Here is a 15788-nt window from a genome sequence, read left to right as displayed (position 1 = left end):
TTTAAATATGCAATTTTGAAGTAGAAAGATTGAAATAGTATTTTCTTGTAAAACATACTCTAATAATCTTACATTTGTTTTGTTTACAGCTTTGAATGTTTTTTTTTTTGCAAAGTAATAATTTTCAGTCAGAACATGCTAGTATTTTATTTTATTTTTTTACAAATAATTATGATGAAACAGCTAGTAACACATTGAATTAAACATGAAAATTTTGAGTAGCAAGATTAAAATAGTGTTTTACTCCAATAAACTGGTATTATTACTTGTTTTATTTTTTACATTGCACTGTTGGTTAACAACATGTCAGTTATTCAGCTGACAAAACATATTTCTAAAGGACTTTCAGTAGACAAAATCTCATTCAGAGTTTAGGAAAAAAAAAAAAAAAAACACATTATCTAAGACCTTTACACAGTGCATGGCATTGTGTTTCTGTAAGTCTATGCCTCACATCTCCATTTTCATATGTGTAAAATTCAATATGGCATCTGGTCTGATTAGGGTCTATAATGTAGTTCCATCACATTCTTTGCTTGGAAATGTTGTTGTGCTCATCAGCACTCTGTGCCCATGAGAAGGCCGGCCTGGTGGTCTGTGTTTTCCACAGGGGCCCCTCCCTGCCAACTCAGGCCCCAGCGGACGGGTGTGTCCCTAGGGTTACTGTGGAAGTCAGCGGCCCTGCCCTGCTCACACAGACCTCGCTGCCCAGCTCCAGCCACAGCGCTTGCCACATAATGAGCAGGTTGGGAATATAATTTGCAGGTCCCAATGGAATCTGTGGCACTCTGGGGGAGAAAGTGCATAGTTTCACTGGAAAACATAGGGTTTCATAGAGCCACATAGGGCCCTGTAAACAGGAAATGACCAGGGAAGGCGCTGCTCAGAAAAAGCGAGCAAGAGCCACCTTCGGCACCACATTAAATAACTTTATGGTTTCAGATGGTCCCAGAAAAGCCATGTATCTGTAGCTAGAAGCTGTATACCACTTGCATTTTGTGTTTTGCTTAGGCATAAGCACATTGTGTACATGTATTGATTGTTCCTGTGCATGTGTGTAAATGCACTCTGAGGTTTGAGTTCACACCGTGCAGAGCTTGGTTGCATGTTGTTAAATAAAGTAGATAAGGATCAACAAAGATCTCACTCTACATCACAGAAATACCAGAGGACAGCAGCTGCACTCTCAAAGGCACTCTCACACACACCCACACACGTACCTACACTCTCACACACATAGTGATAGATGCAAAGACTAAGGGGCTTGTTAGTGTATATGTGCTTTGCTTCACTTCCTACCAAACATGACTTTTTTATCTAAAAAAAAAAACATGTAACCTCTGCTGCCAAACCACCCTGGGGTACAGGAGCTCTGTGTACAGTACTTAGAAACAGACCAGGGCATCAAATGAAGATTTGTAATTGTAATTAATTCTGTAATGCATTATCTTCTTTTTCCATGAATTGTGTATCTATTTTAAGGACCAAGTAAATATTAAAATGAATTATATAGGCCTTAAGTAATGTGTTACCAATCGACTCCCCTCTGACAAAAGAAATACAGACTTTTTAAAATTAAAATCTACAAAAAAAGCTTCCATTCCCTCAGGGTAAAAGGGCTAATATTACAGCAAGTGCTCTGCCCTTTGCACTTTGCTCTTAGAATATTCAGTCCTCTCCACACTTAAATAAATATTAGTGACCGGATTTGATAATCTGTTCAATTTGTACATTGCTTTCATTCTGATAGGCTCTTGTGAGTGGCAGGTGTGCTGAATTACAGCGAGAGAGCTTCTAAAGCACTGCACTCTGGGATCCTCTTATGTGTGTGTGTGTCTTCCAGCTGGGTGGCTTATGATAACTGAAAGATAATGAAATATGCATCACAACACACACATGCTGAGGGAAATGTATGGTCCTAAGAAAGAGAGCAAAGAGGAGGAAGGGAGAAAAACGCAGAGAGAGAAAAGACTATTTGGTTTTCCCCAGCCTAATGTTTTTAAGGGAAAGGATAAGGAGTGACAATTCAATTTCCTCCCCAGGGGCTAATGCAGTAGGCATGGCGCAACCATCAGCGTATTAGCTCTTAATGTATTTGCCAAATTATCCATTGAACTGTTACCAGTGCAATTTCAACATCCTGATCTCAGCTCTTCTGTGTTTACTAAACAGCATGCAATTGTAGCAAAGTTCAGTAACTTTATTTCTTTATTACATTCTGTGAATTATGCATTTTATCAACATGTTCTGCTTTAGATTATTTAAGTAGTTAACTATCCTATTCACTAATCAATCAATTGTTTTTTCATTGTTTAAATGAACCCAACGATAACAGCTGTTTGGGTTTACGTATGTCTATGTATGTGTGAATTTTCCAATTTCATTTTCAGAAATTAAGAAACAAGGGCCATAATGACTGTGCCAGTCCTGATCCAGATGACTGTTTCGGTCACAGTCCCCTCATGGACGACCGTTTCGGCAAACTAAACGAAGAGAGTGATTTAATGTACAAGCGCTGTGGTGTAAGTACTGCTTCCTCCCTGCCTTTTTGTGTTGATCCCTCTTTTTATGTTGATGTTCACTACAGGCGCTTAACAAGAAAGAACACAGAGGCTGTGATAGCCCGGATCCTGACGCCTCATATGTCCTCACCCCTCACACAGAAGAAAAATATAAAAAAATTAATGAAGAGTTTGATAATATGATGCGAAATCATAAAATCGTAAGTAAATGCAACGTTTTTGCTTGGCTTTGTGGCAGAAAGGAACTCCCCCTTTTCCCACCCTTTTGTCATTGCCTCACCCTGCAACCTCTGTCAACAGTTAAGGACTTTTTTTTTAAGCATATTCTTAGTGTTTTTTTTTTTTGTTTTTTTTTCTGTTGAAAGTGCACTTTTTCACATTAATTTTACAGCCTTTTTCTCTCACCCTAATAAGATCACATTGTTTAAACTTTTCACATTATTAAGATCACAACCTTATTTGATCGATTTCTAAAATAATAAACACTTTTTAAGTACTACATACAGTGAGGTATAAAATTGCGATTTTTACTATTTGTAGTCAAGTACCGGTATGTTGTTTTAAATGACAAATTATAAAATTTAAGTGAAAGGTTAAATTAGGATTAAATTAACATCACCGATTAGCTTATATTAACCTGCACAAACCTCACCAAATTTATAAATGTAAAAGAAGGTGTGGATTTTTGGGCTTCATTTTTTTCTTAAGTTTAGTACAAGTGTGATCTATTTACAGTATTTTTTTTTTCCGAATCCGGACAGAATGTCTCTGTGTCCACCTTCTGGCAAGAATACTGACAGATTCATTGGTTGAGGTAATTGATGTGTTCTTCCCAGCACTCGCCCCAACAGGTCTGGAAATTGAATCTTTTCTCGCGGTGCTGTGCTCTGTCCAGGTCATGTGATGGAGAAGATTTGCCATTGTATAAAGATGGAGAGACTCTCACCGTTTCTCCTCCACTCATTAGAACTGATTTCTTTTAGTCTCACTTTTTTCTGGTAGGTTGCAACACCTGGGTTTGTTTGTTCATCTCCCTGGACAATTTCTTTAGCCCTTCCAGAACATAGAGTCCTAGCACAATCAAATAGCTGAACCATTTTCAAATCCAAGCTAGTAACAAATAAACCTGGGAGTATTTAGCTACAAAATCTATTTTTGCACGTATATATATATATATATATATATATATATATATTATTTTTTAACTGAGACAATAGTGATCTTATTGGGTGGTGACCATTACATTCTGCACCTTATTGTGGGTGCCAGATGATTGTTTTCACTGCACCGAATGGACATGAACAAAGCTTGAGTTCTGTGTCATTAACACACTAATATTCTCACTAACTGGCTCGCTGCACTATTAAGTGAATGGACACTGACCCTGCTCACACTCACTCTGGATGACTGGATGGATAGTTGATATAATTAAGATGCCAACGTTGCTGTCAAATGATGCAGTTATTTCACCTCTTTTTTTCCCCAATATAAAATGTATGTAGATTTTTTTAAAAGTGTGTTTTTTTGTGTGTGTGTGTGTTTTATTTGTTTTATTTTATGAAAATGGCAGAGTACAATGCTGGCTATAGCCAATATATTTCACAATGTTTCCCAAATTTGCATGCCGTCGTAATATTTCTCATCCCAAGATGTTGTTTTATGTATTAAACCTGGGTCAAAATTGGTCTTCCAAGCACAATCAAAATGACTCCCAATAGGAGAATTGTTTTCCAGGAGTATTTCTCACTTCATGCCAGGCTTTTTGGACAGCCCAAGGTGATCCGGAGATCTCCCTCCTGAGATTAAATTTTTCCACCCTGCAATCTATCTCCTGTTTTCCTCCATTGTATGATAAAAGCACCAAAGCTCAGGGGCCATCTTTCACTTCTAGTAAAAGCCTGAAGATATGTGCAGCGTTCCATTATAGGCCATTCTACCTGAATATCCAGGCTAAATGAATCCGAGCGCTGCACAGAACCAACTCGCCACCATTCTCCATTCTTGTACAGTTTCTTGTTGAGATATAATTCAGTTATCTGTGTGAATGTCAGTTTTGTTATTGCAATATTTAGATGAAATACAAGCATGACAGGTTGCTTTAAGAGTCTTTGATGCCTCCCACATAAAGCCCTATGTGTGTGTGTCTCTCTTCCAGCCGACGGCCTTGCCCCCGCAGAACTTCTCCATGCATGTGGCTGTGCCAGTGACGAACCCCAACGCCATGTCCTACAACCCCGGGGCCTCTCTGAGCAGCCAGAGCCTGTCGGCCGCCGCTGCCTCTCTGAGTGACGGTGCCATGCTGTCTCCTCCTCAGGGTTCCCTGCACAGAAACGTAGTGTCTGCCGGACCCCCACAAAGGCCCTCCAGCACAGGCAGCGCAGGTTAGTGCTACTCCCTCCATTTCCTTCCATTTCTACCAACAAAAGTGGGGCAGGTTCTGGGATTCTGAGATTTAAACGGCTTGTATATCAAGAGATAATGTTTTCTGTCTTGTTGCTTGGAAAATTCAATACAGATGTTGTTTTTCTACATCTCATATTGAGAAATCTGTAATAATGGAAGAGTAGTGTTGTTTCCCAGTTGCTATGCACAGACATCTATACGTTTCTTGTTATTCTTTGTGTTTCACACCTTCTCAGCACAAGCATGAGATGAGTGGAACGGAAGTGAGATCAATTAGTAGTCTCCTGGAAGTGGTCTCCATGACGACAGCAGGCTTTAATACCATCTGATCTTTAAGCTGGTCTGACAGCAGTGGGCTCTGTGGCTGGGCCGCACCAGCCCTAGTGTGAAGACTAGTGTGAAGCCCCTTAGACTTTCATGCAAATAGTGGATGCATTTACAGTTAATGTGTTTCTGTTACTATAGATGCAACAGAAAGCTTTTTAGATTTATCCTGAACCCCTATGAGGAACCTTGCAACCTGAAAATTCATAAATAGCTGTTTTGCATTTGGCTCTTGTACGCCTTATACGTCTTCAAGTTATAACACGAGTGTTAAATGCATGTTTTTCTGCACTGGACAGATTAGTCATCCTTTTATCTCTGTTGCTATGTAGGAGGGAGGCATGATCATAGTAAAGTGCAAAAACACTGCTGCGCTGCATCGCTGCAAAATAATGTTTGATGTTCCAACAACACGCATTACTGACCTCAACAATATCCAAACACTCACCCTTCACAGGCCGGCACACACTCTCTGGAGGTCGTACTCGTCAGTACAAACACTGCTTGAAATCACAACAGCAAGATTTGAGATTATCTTGTGTAGCTAAGATTCCATGATTCAGATTTGTTTATGTTCACATTTTTAAGCTTTGATGTTGATTTGTTCGTTTTATGAGTGCTTGCCTTTTGAATATCTTTTAGATACAACTGAAAGTGAAACTGAAAATATTAAAATAATAAAAAGTTAATAAAAAAGTTTTATATTTTAATATATTTAAAAAAGTTTTTTTTATCTATCTCTCTCTCTCTCTTGTAATGGGAAAGCTGCATTTTCAGCATCATCACAACAGTCTTCTGTGTCACATGATTCTATAAACATCATTCTATTATGATGATTTGGTGCTCAAGAAATATTATCAATGTTAAAAGCAGTTTAATATATTCATGGAAACCATGATAACATTATTATTTTTTTTTTTCTCAGGACTCTTTAATGAACAGAACAGAATTTATTTGAAGTAGAAAATATCTGTAGCAATATAAAAGTTGTTACTGGCACTTTTGATACATTTTATGCATCCAACTGATTGAACAGTAGTATGTACAAATATAGTAATCTATGTACTAAAATGTTAAGGTTGCATTCTAGATGTTGCCTTGGCATTGCTATACTGTTGTAAACGTGTTCTAGTTGCTAGATTTGTGTTTGTGTGGTTGTTGTTTTGTGGCTGTTGAAAGGCCTACCTTAAAGTCTGTATGCCCCATTCATGACCCGGGTCTCTACCTCAGTTATGTTTTTTGATTGCCTGGCAAGTGAAAGTGGTCAGATCAATTAGATACATAGTATCACATTTGCTAAGCAAGCCACATGATTTGAGTAATCATTTACGTCTGTAGTACAAAGATGTGTACCAAAGTATAATACTTGTTCAGTTTGAGCAATATCAGTTTTTGCTTTCACAAGTTAGCAGTTTCACTCCTTATAATTGTGTTACATTCAAATGTGTTACACACACTGAAGGGAGCAGAATGCTGTGTGTGAAGGCTGGCCTGTCACACACATGTACCAACACACTCGGAGATAAAAAATGCAGATGGTTAATCATCTCATTTTGTGCATCTCATTAGGTGACATGCTGGGTCCCCTCACAGAGCTCGCAGTGCAGAGCGGTGTCGGCTCCAGCCCTGTGGGTAAGTCCTCTGGAGTGACTGCATCAGCTCCTGTGTCAATAGATGTTTCGCTTCACAGGGGTTTTTAAATCCGCTTCCTGTTTTTATGATTGATATCGTTTATTTGTAATAGGGGATATCATTTTCAGGACATATGCCATCCTCTTTCTTCGTCCTAATGGAGCGGCACCATCTTTACCGCCTGCGACCAGATAAGCAGGTCTCCCTCAATCACTTCTCTTCTGCTTAGAGTATAACTGGCATGTTACAGTAGAGCACACCACCCCCTCTTCTCTCTTGATATTTAGAAATCTAGGCCAAACCATTATGAGCCAGTGATAGATGTTGAAGTGACTCTGCCCTTTATGAGGACATCAGAAGGATATTATCAAGGGTTTTTCAATGGCTTCTTATGAAAAAAAAAGCATATTACAATTATCATTCGCAGAAAACCTCAGAGGTTTTGTGTCACAGACCTCTGAGCCGAATTTTCCACCCAGATAGAAGAGCATTAAGTTGTGCCAGAGCTGACTTGTGGGTTCAGGCATTTGATAGAGCGGGTGTAAACAGTCATGTGATGATGGGAAATGGCGGCAGCTGCAAGCGTCTCTGCCCCGCTGCTGGTGTGTACACACACTGTCATGTCACCAAGGACGCACAAAAGGTCATGTGTCCAACTGTTCCTCCCTGACAGTTACAAATACAAGGGTTGCCTCCGTACTCTAGTGGGCTACTCTGTCTATGTCAGCGATAGACTAGGGCTACTTTTTCAACATTACAAAGCACCCAAGCACAATAGCGTGACTGCTGGAACAACAGGCCATGAGATTCATGCTCTCTCACATGATCTTGAAGATTCCTCCAGCCCTAATTTGCTGCTTTTTTTTCTGGAAAACTTTAAAAAATTAGCCATACAGAAGTCAACCAGGAACATCAGACGTAGTGCAGGTGCAGATTAAATGCAGCTTCCGTTTCGTCTGAGTTTGTGCATGAAACGGTTAACTGTGTTTCAGCAGCTGATTCAGACAGGCAGGTAAATAAACTCAGCATTTCCTTTAAGGCCTCGGCCCTCTGTCTCCATCCCTCCTGGCCCCTTCCAGTTTCCTTCCCCCTATTGACAGGTGCATCTGTTTTCCTGGTAAGCCTGCTAGATGCCTGACCCAGCAGAACCCTGCAAGCATTCGGACCTTTACATCCCTCTAAGACTGTTTTGCACAATGGCCAGGCAACCTGTCATAAGCATTCTGTGGCAATGAGAGGCAGGGACAGGTGGTATTTAACCATCTTTTTGCCAACTACACACACACACACACAGAGGTATGCACTTACTGAGTGCTAAATGTCCGAGACTCACTTGATTGAATGTACACAGTGGGAGGTAATATTGGCTTTTGAGTCTCTTATGAGATCGTGTATAGTATAACACTCAGAGCTTTTTGGTAATGAATACCTCTGAGTACTTTTTCAGTAACATAAATGAGAATTCATTGCTTTTATGCGCCCAATGCCTCGCATCAGTCTTTTAATAATTGTCAGACATTTATGAGCCAGTCCCCACAAGCATAGTCCCTTTGCGACAGTAGTATATCTCTGTAGAATCAATATTTAGAGATTTGAAACAAGGGTGTTGCTAGATATAAATGACACCATTAGTGCTATACCATAATGTAAAAATATCTACACCATTTAAATTAGAATTCAGTATTTTAAAGGAATGTTACCTTAGCTATTAATGCTGCCATCAAGGTTTGGTAAAAAATACATAAGAAAAAACATTTAATGAAAGGTATTATGAAATAACTAAACATTGCATTACTGTATGTAATAAATAAGAGAATTGGGGGAATTATTTATATTTAAAAAAATGGTCAACGGTAAAAAAAAAATAAAAAATGGATAAATACAATTAGTATTAAATTCCTCTGGCAATCAGTCATCAGTGTCCACAGCTCTAGTTCGCTAGAGAAATTAAGTCTAGAGAAGAGCATTTCACGAAATATTAGACTATATACTCATTATATTTTACTTTACCTCTACCTGATGTCTTAATTATTTAAAGCATGTTTAAATTATTATGTTTTGAAAGTTATGACAGCCACTGTCTAAATGAATATATTCCAACAACAAATAGAAATTGTATAATTTAGAATAGGGCTGCTCCGATCACGATCGGCCGATTGTTATGCGCATCTTGTCAGTAAAGCCGGTTCTCTAATCAGCGGTAAATTCCATCAGGTGCGTGATTTCACATAGAGCAGCTGTTACTACACAGAGCGTTGTTAACTGAGAAGATGCGCAAATAAACGCTGGAAATGAACGTGGATTTGCGCAGCTTCTCAGTTAACAACGGCTCTGTGTAGTAACAGCTGCTCTATGTGAAATCACGCACCTGATGGAATTTACCGCTGATTAGAGAACCGGCTTTACTGAAGAGATGTGTATAACGATCGGCCGATCGTGATCAGAGCAGCCCTAATTTAGAAGTACAAATTTTAAAAACTGCATTATGTGCAATTTACATGTTTGCATACATTAAGTTGAGTGTTGATTATTATGTTTAAAAACAATAGTAATTAAATATGTTTTAATGTTTTTAATGGTATTACCTTATAGTAATGCAAAAGGGTTCCCTATAGTTTAGAGCATTAGCTGTGGTAGATTTATTTTTAATATATGTTAGTTATAACCTAATTTATTTAAAAAGAAAGAGCAATTTGTTCAGTAAACCACTGTTTAATAAAAAAATAAAGATATATATATATATATATATACACACGCACACACATACACACACACAGTACGGTGCCAATACAACCCCGGCTTTTGACTTCAAGTGGGTGCAAAGGCTTTTCCCATAGGCAAACAGTTAGCAGCAGAAGTGAGAGAGAGAAGCAAAATATAGCTCAGAGAGAGTGAGCACAGTCCCGTGGAACTGTCGCAGATGAGTGGTAGAGAAATGGAGTGTGTGAATCTATGCAGGGACGGCACCCTGTGCTGCCCACGGGAACGCTGCCGTCTTTGCCGTCATCTCAAATGCATGAAACCGCATTTAGTTTTGACTCTAGTTTGATAAATATTAAGAATGTTTAGGCCTGCTATAAATTAATATACTTTTGGTGTAGTTTGTTTATTAATTACCCATAATTAAAGTAATTGAAGTTAATGGATTTTTCATTTAGGAAGGATTTGGGGCTATGGCCCAGCCCGGAGTGTCTGGAGGGATTTAAGGTACTGGACGTACAGTGCTTAGTTGACAGTGGCATTATGGGGTGTGGCGAGGAGCGTGTGCCCAGAGGTCTCAGGCCTTTGGCTCTGTGGTCACATAGCGCAGCCTTCAGATCTCCGATCACATAGCGCAGCTGCTGTTTGTTCCAAACAGCCTGGACCAGCATGGCTGCCTTGGAGAGGAACCACTTCAGTGCTCCTGTCAGATGGCCATTCCTTGCATACTTCTGATTTTTCACAAGCAGAAGGCACTGAGGGAGCAGGGACATCTCAGACCAGAGCCTGCGGGAATGCGGCTCACAGCACTCTTCTTCTGCTCTCCCCGCTGTGTAGAGCGACCTCATATTGCCTGAATGAGTTCAGTGCAGTGCTCTGATCACCAGTTAAGCCAAAGAAATGGTGAAGAGGATCCAAGCGTTAATCCAAGCACATACACTGGCTCTCCTCTTCAGTGAAAGAAAGCTTTTTCATCATGTTGACATGCCCAGCTGGGGTGCAAATGAATCTTTTTGTTCGTGAAATATCAGGCTCGTGTTGTAGCACAATTCTTTCTCTTTTGAAGCGATTCGGTGTTACCTAACTATGTACAGTTGCTGGAGGTCAGGATGAATCATCAGCACTGTGAAACAAAATGGCTTAGTTTCCCCTCAGAGTTCTCTGATATAGAAGCTCAGCATGGTTCCAGCAGAATGTTTGGTTTCGGATCATTTTCGTTTCAGATTTTATTTTGTTGTTGACTTTTGCAGGGAACAGAAGGCCTAGTTTCTCTCAAAGTACCCAGATTCCATTGTTGACTAACAAATCATTGGCACGTTTTATTTTTAAATTGATCTGAAAGAGAAGAATATCTCTTCCCACTTGGTGAATTTTTAAGTCAATCTAGACCCACACTTAAGCAGTGGTTACACAAAATGTTATTATTTATTTTATTTTGTTTAAATGTATGAAATATTTTTATATTTGTGTATATATTATTACATTTTATTTAATATGCATTATATATTATATTTCTTTATTATAATTACATACAGTATTATATAATTGTTTTTTTATTATTATTGATATATTTTTTTCTTATCATGATTTAAACTATTTTTCATTCATCTAAAAATATATAAGTGTAGTTTAATTAAATGTCATAACAGTACATACGGTAGAAAGCTTGCATATGGCAACTCATCAACTAAATGTTTTTGTCTGTTGTCCCAGCATACTTTAACATCTGTCCTGGTTCCCTAAGCACATGGTTCTGCAGTTGTGTATGATGTTTATTTGTGTGTGTGTAAATACAGAATGGAGACAGCCCAGCACAAAACCACTTATGGCTCAAGAGCCCACAACTCCAGAAGGTGAACTAGTCCTCGATGTTTTGTGCTCAATCTCCTTTTATCCAAGAGAGCTTTCGATCATCTCCATCTGAACAGCACCACTTCTAAGTTCTGTGTAAGGGTTTGTGCTTCAGAATTGGATAACCACGAGTACGTAACATGTCGAGACCTTGTGTTTCCTCATAATGCTGGAGTTTTAAGTATTAAAGAGCTAAATTGCCATGTATTCAGTATGTTCAAGCAGCAAAGTTGCTGGTTTGGCAGCCTAATTTAATTAAAGTGAAACGATTTGAAATCTTATAAAATTAGATGTGCTTTCGTCATGGGATCATAGAGGTGTGGCTGAAGAGCACTAGAAGAGCAGATCCCACACATTCAATTAGTGCATTGCAATAAATTTGGCACCATGACCTGATGTGTCAAGACACCTTATTCAAGCTGACAAGAGCAAGATCTCAGCTTTGCAGATTATGCCGAAGTGCACAATGCGTGATCGTGCACAAAGAGGAAGTGATGCAAACATAATGGTTCCAGAAATACATCATTTGTGTTCTGATGAGCCCCAATTAGCAATCTGATGAGCCGATCTTTGAGGCCATCTCGAATTCAGTTTTGAGTAGCGTGCACAGATGTGCTTTTTGGCCGTTCAAGACCTTCTCTGTTAAAAATGAGGGTGTGTTTGTAGTTGTAACTCTGTTATGCAATGTGCCTAGAAGCTACACGTCTTTCATTAACACTAAAGAATTATTAGCTGTTGGGGAGCAATTTAAAGCCCTTTTTTGTGTCAAAAGAATGTTTCTCGAAAGAGCATTTATATGCCAGTTACTTAACCATGTCTTGAGGTCCACATCACCCTGATCCAGTGCTCTTTTTTATTTTTTTTTTATTTTAGATTCCTCCATGGAGGTATTACACGTTATATTAATTTTTTTGTACAAAAGTGTTTTCCAGGTAAAATAAGAATTGGATTTTTTTTGTTTTTTTTGGCATCAACAGTTTGAACTCTTTTCCCAGCTCACATTGTTCCTGTGCATGATTTCCGGAGCCAAAACAATATGGCTGCACCCGTTGAAGAGGTACTGTTCAGCCTCATTAATTAAGACTATAATTAGAATTTGGACTCCATTCCTCTTAATCTATTAGTGAGGTAAAGCTTTGATTCTGAAATCCATTAGTCTTTTCTCATTCATGTCTGCTTTGCCCCTTTGAAGACACAAAGGTTGCTGAAGGTAGTGATGACTTAAAAATGGTTAGGACGTATCTGGTGCTTTATATCCAAACAGCCTTGCTTGCTTTGAAAAAACCCCCCGAATGATTTGTTTTGTAAAAGCGGGTCATTATATAACCATGCTTTCATAGGATCATGCGTTACTCAGAGCTGAAAGAGAGACTTATTTTTTTAGGTTAAGCAGCATTGTTTAAGACAGGTATTACTCTTCTGTATTTGGTGTTCATTTAGGAATTGTGACACTGGGTTCACTCTGTTCGGTATGAGAGGATTCAGTATGCGACTTACATAGAGCGAAGAGGTGGGGACGCTGGTTACAGCTCAGAATCAGAGCAGCTTATGTCTCAGTAGGGCCTCAGTTACACATTCCACCTTTTTGAGAGCAGGCGCCTTTTTCAGAAATTGGGAGCATTTCAACGTAATGATATCATCCTCCCTCCTTTTGATCATTATCAGAGTAATGCACTGCCGCTGTGCTTTTTTACAGTAATTACTTCAGGTTCACACACTCCAGTGCTCATATTCCTCTTATATTTCCTGTCAACTGAATGAACGTTTACAGTACCAGCCAAAAAAAGACACCTGCTTGTTCTGCATTTAGTCATCAAAGTATTACATAGGTAACAAAGTATACACACACACACACACACACAAATATATATATATATATATTATTTTTATATACAGTATGCATAAGTTTTATATTATATAGTATAGATAATATAGTTGTAAATGAAAATATAATTGGAATTTATAACTTGCAGTTATTATATTTTTTTTATTAGGATATTACATAATAAAAAAATCTAATTATGCAGTTCAATTATTTATCATGGTAAATATATCTATAAGTACAATGAACATAAATGTTTCTATTCTGCCTTATGTATGCATTATATATTTCTACTTCTACTTATATTGAATTATTCCAAATTTTCTGTGTCAATTTAAATAAAAGCACCTGCTAAATAAATAGGCTAAATGTTAATGGTCTACTAGTTTTGTGAATGGTATTATTATTCTCAGACAACTGACGAAACATCTGATGTAGTTCTCAAGTTTTTAATTACAGCCCACAAAAAGTTTGCTTTTGTTTGTTGATCCAAGTTAGATGAGTGATATGAGTTTGAGAATCTAGAGAACACACACAACTGCATGAAGATTTAACTTAAACTGAAATTCACTTGCAATCTGGTATTGAGGGGAGATGCCTTGGTGACCTGGTGAGTAGTGAACTTGCACGGACATGTTATCTGCAAGCAAGTTCAAATCTCGCTTTGGTCATTTCCTGAACCCACTTCTCTTGATTGTTTCCTGTCTGTATTTGAGTATTTCTCACTATAGATATAGCCCAGAAATAAAAAGCAATATATATTAAAAATTGAGGTGTGAGAATTGCGTGTGCGTGTCGCTCTCAGCAGAGGTGTTTTAACGGAGTACATGTCTCTGCTCTCTGTCTCTCTGATGATGGCCTTCTCTCTCGCTGTCCCACAGCAAGCCCCAACAGGAAATGAGCATTGGGTGGGGGGCAGAAAAAGCCCCTTGACTAACATTTAATCAAGCTGCTGTTATGGAGAAAAACACACGGAAATGACATTGCACTTTGCTGTATGCCCATTTCCAAGCAAATGGAAATTAAATGGACCTTTTCTGAAGACCAAAAGGCATCGCACTTGTTTGCCTGATGGCTGTTGTTTAGTTGCTCAGCATTTTTCATACTGACAAAGAAAACATAGAAACTGAGACCTTAGGGGTGACTGTGCTTTTGGGTTTGAACGTCGGCCAATTGTAATTCCTGTGTTTGTCTTTGGAGGTTACGCATTGTGTGGGTAAATGACCCATGATTGTTAGAGAATATTTCAGATGGTTGTGTGAAGGAACTTGCTAACAATGCGGGCCAGCAGATGGTAGAAAAGACATCTTTGTAAAGCTCTGACGTTCACATGAAACCAGAAACCCGCAATATATATAGTATACGGGTGTGAGGTCAGTCAGGTGCGGACTTGATGGATTAGCCTGTTCATTCTCATGTGATGACTTTATTCGCTCACAAACTTTTCAGTATTTGTTGTTGATGTTCTGCAGATCGGTGTTGGGTTCCTCTCATTGTGCTTTTTTGGATCATTACGGCATGTGCTAACATTTAAACATCCCCCGTTTGCGCTAGATTCAGCAGGAGAAAGTTCCCAATAAAAGTAGCTGCAGTTCGAAGTAGGAATGGCAAAGTACAGCAGATGTAAACATACCATTGACACCCTACCAAAGTTTTTAGATTTCTTCTCTAAAATGGCACTTTAATTGCCTTTGATAGCATTGAATCGCTGCACTCAGTTGTAATGACTTTAGCCATTCCTTCTTAAAGAGCTCAAGTCACACTACATTTGTTAAACTGAATTGCTTTCCTCATCCTGGGACACACAAAGACAGCTTTGACGCCATTGTACACCAACAGAACCAAAGGCTCATCAATTTCAAAATTTATGTTTTATTTTCGTAAATGTGCGGGATAATTAGCAGAGTCTTATTAGAACTTTCCCAGAGGGTCGGGAACACTTAACGTTGCGTGCTATGAGATGCTACGACTGCAGCTGGGAAATGGCATGCTGTCCAATCGACTGATGGCTGTTGGGGATTGGTCGATTAGAGCACAATCCCATGATGCTTTCAACCGTATGTGTGTCTCAGCAGGAAACGGCTTCGTTAACCCGAGGGGCTCGCCGGGGCTTCTGGGTACACCCAGCGGGAACGGGCTTGGTAAAGTCATGCATGCGAAGTCATCGCCGCCACCAGGGGGCAACATGGGCATCGGTAGCCGCAAGCCAGACTTGAGAGTCGTCATCCCCCCATCCAGCAAGGGCATGATGCCACCCCTGGTGAGTATGGAAGAATAGATTCTTCATGCACGCACCCATGAGATCTTTCAAAAAGATGCTTGAAAAAGATGTTGATCAGCACACAAGCATTTAAAATTATGGTCTTTACATCAGATCAGTGAAATTACACTAAAATACTCTCAATGAAACAACAAGCAGAGCAGTCAGAAATCCAGGTACCCTCACTCCTTCTATTATTCATTTAGAAATTAGAGGGCTTCTCAAATTATTATAATTAAGGTGCAGAGAGCTCTGGCCACATTCAGCACCTGAG

At 39.1% G+C, this 15788-nt stretch overlaps 1 protein-coding gene across 12 annotated transcripts in view; it reads left to right on the top strand.

The window, feature by feature from the left end:
• mef2aa (myocyte enhancer factor 2aa) overlaps positions 1-15788 on the top strand; it is a 93798-nt gene that overhangs the window by 71416 nt on the left and 6594 nt on the right. For 5 of the 12 annotated variants that reach the window (XM_059506418.1, XM_059506420.1, XM_059506416.1 and 2 more), the window contains 4 exons: positions 2391-2522; positions 2588-2722; positions 4678-4903; positions 15327-15514. In XM_059506418.1, the coding sequence (XP_059362401.1) occupies positions 2391-2522; positions 2588-2722; positions 4678-4903; positions 15327-15514 (681 nt within the window). The remainder of the gene's footprint in view (positions 1-2390; positions 2523-2587; positions 2723-4677; positions 4904-15326; positions 15515-15788) is intronic. The other 7 variants (XM_059506422.1, XM_059506426.1, XM_059506427.1 and 4 more) reach the window with 5 other exon arrangements.

The sequence above is a fragment of the Carassius carassius genome, chromosome 23 (genome assembly GCF_963082965.1).
Source record: "Carassius carassius chromosome 23, fCarCar2.1, whole genome shotgun sequence".
NCBI lineage: Eukaryota > Metazoa > Chordata > Actinopteri > Cypriniformes > Cyprinidae > Carassius > Carassius carassius.
This window is presented reverse-complemented; position numbering and strand designations above follow the sequence as displayed.